Source organism: Magnolia sinica, chromosome 13, assembly GCF_029962835.1.
Source record: "Magnolia sinica isolate HGM2019 chromosome 13, MsV1, whole genome shotgun sequence".
Classification (NCBI taxonomy): Eukaryota; Viridiplantae; Streptophyta; class Magnoliopsida; order Magnoliales; family Magnoliaceae; genus Magnolia; species Magnolia sinica.
The window spans coordinates 32484477-32488315 of record NC_080585.1 but is presented as its reverse complement, the minus strand read 5'-3'; the positions used below and the strand labels follow the sequence as shown (position 1 = coordinate 32488315).

General features: G+C 45.4%; 1 protein-coding gene across 1 annotated transcript; it reads right to left on the bottom strand.

Moving 5' to 3' along the window:
- Positions 1–2435: 2435 nt before the first annotated feature.
- Positions 2436–3083, bottom strand: LOC131224208 (uncharacterized). Its single transcript, XM_058219746.1, has one exon. It carries the CDS (start codon positions 3081–3083, stop codon positions 2436–2438), a length of 648 nt encoding a protein of 215 aa, XP_058075729.1.
- Positions 3084–3839: the final 756 nt, after the last annotated feature.

Genomic DNA, 3839 nt, shown 5'->3' with positions numbered 1-3839 from the left:
TTCAATGACTTTCTCTTTTCTCAATTGGACTCTTTCCCCCGTTCTTCCTTCCTCTCTCCAACTATGCAACACATGTCATGCACCCTATTACTATAATCTCAAGTTATTATGCATGTATTTTTATTTTTATTTTTATTTTTTGAAAAGTGACAATATATTCTATAAAATGACGGGGATACAAGGCAAAAAGAGAAAAAAGCAAAAAAGGGGAGCACAGCCCGCTGAGTTAGCGAGCCAGGCCACCTAAGAACACAGGAAAAACAAGGAATTACAATCACTACGGCGGCCCATTCAACGACAAGAAAATGACTCCTCTTGATCAGATGGCCCACTGCATGGGATTCCCCTTTGAAACACCTCCCATTCTCTTCCCAAACCGTCCACCACACAGCTACTAAGGCCGTTCTCCAAAGGACATTACCTTACCAAATTTTGTTCCTTGCCAAGAAGCAACCAGGGAATCCGAAGAGAATGGGTGAACCCATGAAGTATCAAACCAGGAAAAGATGGCCGGCCAGATCTGCTGGGTGAGTGGACAATGAATGAAGAGGTGATTGACTGATTCTGTGTCTTCCATGCAGTAAAGACAAATGTTGGGGATGCACATAACTCTTTTCCGCAGATTATCAACTGTCAACACCTTTCTGAGACTAACCAACAAACTGAAAACCACGAACTTAGGGGGGATTCTAACCTTCCACAGATAGTTCGACCTAGAACCTGAGGGAAGAACTGAATTCCTATATAGGAGACTGGAAAGAGACTTCACCGTGAACATGCCCTTCTTGTCAGGAGACCAAATAGGACTGTCGAGGGCCTGATGATCAATAGGGGGGCTGCTGATGAGGGAGAGGTGCCCCGCTAACTACTCTATCTCGTGATCGTGGAGGTTTCTGCAGCAGCGAATATTCCACGCGACGTTGGAGCTGGAGACTGACATAGAATCTGCCACCGAGATGTTTCGATCAGGGTCTAGCCTGAAAATGGACGGAAAAGAATCTTTAAGTGGGGCACTTCCAATCCACACGTGGTTCCAGAACGAAATGCTCTCACCATTGCCAACCGAGAACCGAATCCCATTTAACACCTCCTACTTCATTTCAAGCACGCCCTTCCAGATCGCTGAAGCTCTGTAGGTGGAGGATTTTCTAGTCCACCAACCTCTGACAGACTTACCATATTTGCATTTGACCAAACGGTTCCACAGAGAAGCAAGTTCTGTCCCAAGTCTCCATGTCCATTTACCGATAAGAGCCCTGTTCATTAACTTCAAATTTCTGATGCTTGCCCCACCATCTATAGTATGCAAGCACATGGTTTTCCAATCCACCAAATGAAAGTTCTTCTTGTCTCCCTTGCCAAACCACTGAAAATCCCTTCTAATTCTTTCGAGCCTGTCAATAATGAGTTGAGGGCATTTGAATAATGACATATGATAGAGAGGCAAACTGGACAGAACTGCTTTAATCATTGTGAGCTGGCCCCCTATAGAAAGGTACTTGCATTTCTAGGAAGCAAGGTGATTCTCAAATCTGTCTATGACTCTATCCCAAATGAATTTAGGAGGCTTACCCATGGCAAGGGGAAGACCAACGAACGTAGTAGGAAGGGACCCAGTCGCGCTATTGAATATAGCTGTAAATTCGGCGAGCTCCTCCTCACCCATGTGAACACCAAAAATCGTAGACTTGGCCAGATTGATTCTGAGGCCCGAAACCGCCTCAAAGCAGCGGATGATTGTCCGAAGGTTATTGGCCTTCTCCTGGTTAGCTTTGTAGAAAAGAAGAGTGTCGTCCGTGTACTGCACATAGGATATAGGATCCATCCCGCTGATATGGCAGCCACCGATAATGTTGCTCTCTATGCCTTTCAACAACATCCTGGACAGGGCCTCTCCCACGACTAAGAAGAGAAAAGGAGACAGGGGGTCTCCCTAGCGGAGACCTCTAGAATTGGCAAAAAAGACCATGGGGGACGTATTAATAAGCACCGAGGAATAGGATGAACCCACACAAGTTTTGATCCACCCACACCATTTCTCACCAAAGCCCATGCACTGGAGCATGTAAATCAAAAAATCTCAATCGACGTGGTCGTAGGCCTTCTCGATATCTAGCTTGCAAATAACACTTTTAGACTTGGATTTGTTGATGGAGTCGAGGCACTCGGATGCAAACAGGGCATTGTCGATTATCTATCTACCTGGAACAAAAGCACTTTGGTTATCTAAAATAATATACCCCACCACCCTTCTTAGGCAAGATGCAAGAATTTTCGCCCGGATCTTGTATGGGCCTCCTATTAAGCTTATAGGTCTAAAATCCTTCAAGCCACAGCTCCCTAGATCTTTGGGATCAGGGCGATGAAGACGCTCCCATCTCTTTGGACAGGGAGCTTCTGCCTTAAAATTCCTGGATATATGCCATAATATCTCCCTAAAGAACTTCCCAAAAGGACTGGAAGAAGAGCATTGGAAAACCGTTTGGACCAGGGGCTTTGTCACCTGAAAAGGCCCCGATGGCCTCCTTAACTTCAGCAACAGTAATCTGAGATTCTAACCCACTAGCTTCCTCAGCAGGAATTTGCCGAAACTGAAGATTACCAAGCTTCGGTCTGACCCAGTCGTCTTTGGAAAGGAGATTTCTGAAGTATTCGATTACTTCTGCGAAAATAAGATCCTGACTTTCAATTCTAACCCCATCGACTTCTAAAACTCTGATTTTATTAATCCTCGCCCGAACATTTGCTATGTAATGGAAATACTTCATGTTTTTGTCGCCTTCCGCTACCCAAGAGGACCACGATTTCTGCTTCCAGGAGATTTCATCTTCAAGAGTTATGGAGGAGTAGGTGTGGATAAGGTTGGACCTCTGGATCCAGTCTTCTGCTGTCATCAGGCCATCTTTAACTGCTAGATCTACTGCCAAGATCTCTTCCAAAATAGCCAAAGAGTCTGACTGTCTTTTGCATAGGATTTCTTTCTTCCATTCTTTAATATTACCCTTCAGAATCTTTAACTTCTTAAACGGCTTGAACCCGAGGTAACCATCTACCGAGAGCCCCTTCCACCACTCCGAAACCATCTGATGAAAGCCCACCCACTTGAGCCAGGAAATATCAAATTTGAAAGGCTTAGGGCCCCAATTATCCTCCTGCACACTAAGGAGAAGAAGGCTATGGTCGGACGTAGCTAGGCCTAGGAAGCAGAGACTGACAAATCATGGGGAAGGCTTCTAGCTAATCATAAGAAACTAGAAATCTATCTAACTTAGCACGAATAGGAATAGCCCTGTCGTTCGACCAAGTAAATCTAGCACCATTGAGAGGGAGATCAATCAAAGCCTACTCGTTGATCCACTGCGAGAATCTTCTCATAGCCGACGAAACTTTCCCCCCACTCGATTTTTCCTCTGCATAATGGATGACATTGAAGTCCCCACCAATGCACCACGGCCCACTAAAAAGCATCCTGGCTTGATTAAGCTCCTCCCAGAATTCAGCTCTTCTAGCTACTAGGTTGGGGCCATACACAGAGGTAAATAGGCAAGAGAGATTAGAAGAAACAACTTTGAGCAAAACTGAGATAGAGAAGACGCCCACCCAACTTATCTGAAGGATCCAAACTACAGAATTCCAGGCAATGACGATCCCTCCCGAACTTCCGAACGCGTCCAGAGCCACCCACTTAGCATCCTTCACCTTCTAGAGAGACTGCATAAGCGCGTCACTGAAGCTGGCAACCTTGTTTTCCTGCAAGCAAACAATGTTGGCCCTACTTCTGTAGCAGATGTCTTTGATCATGCTGTGTTTGCTCTTTGACCCCACCCCTCAAACATTCC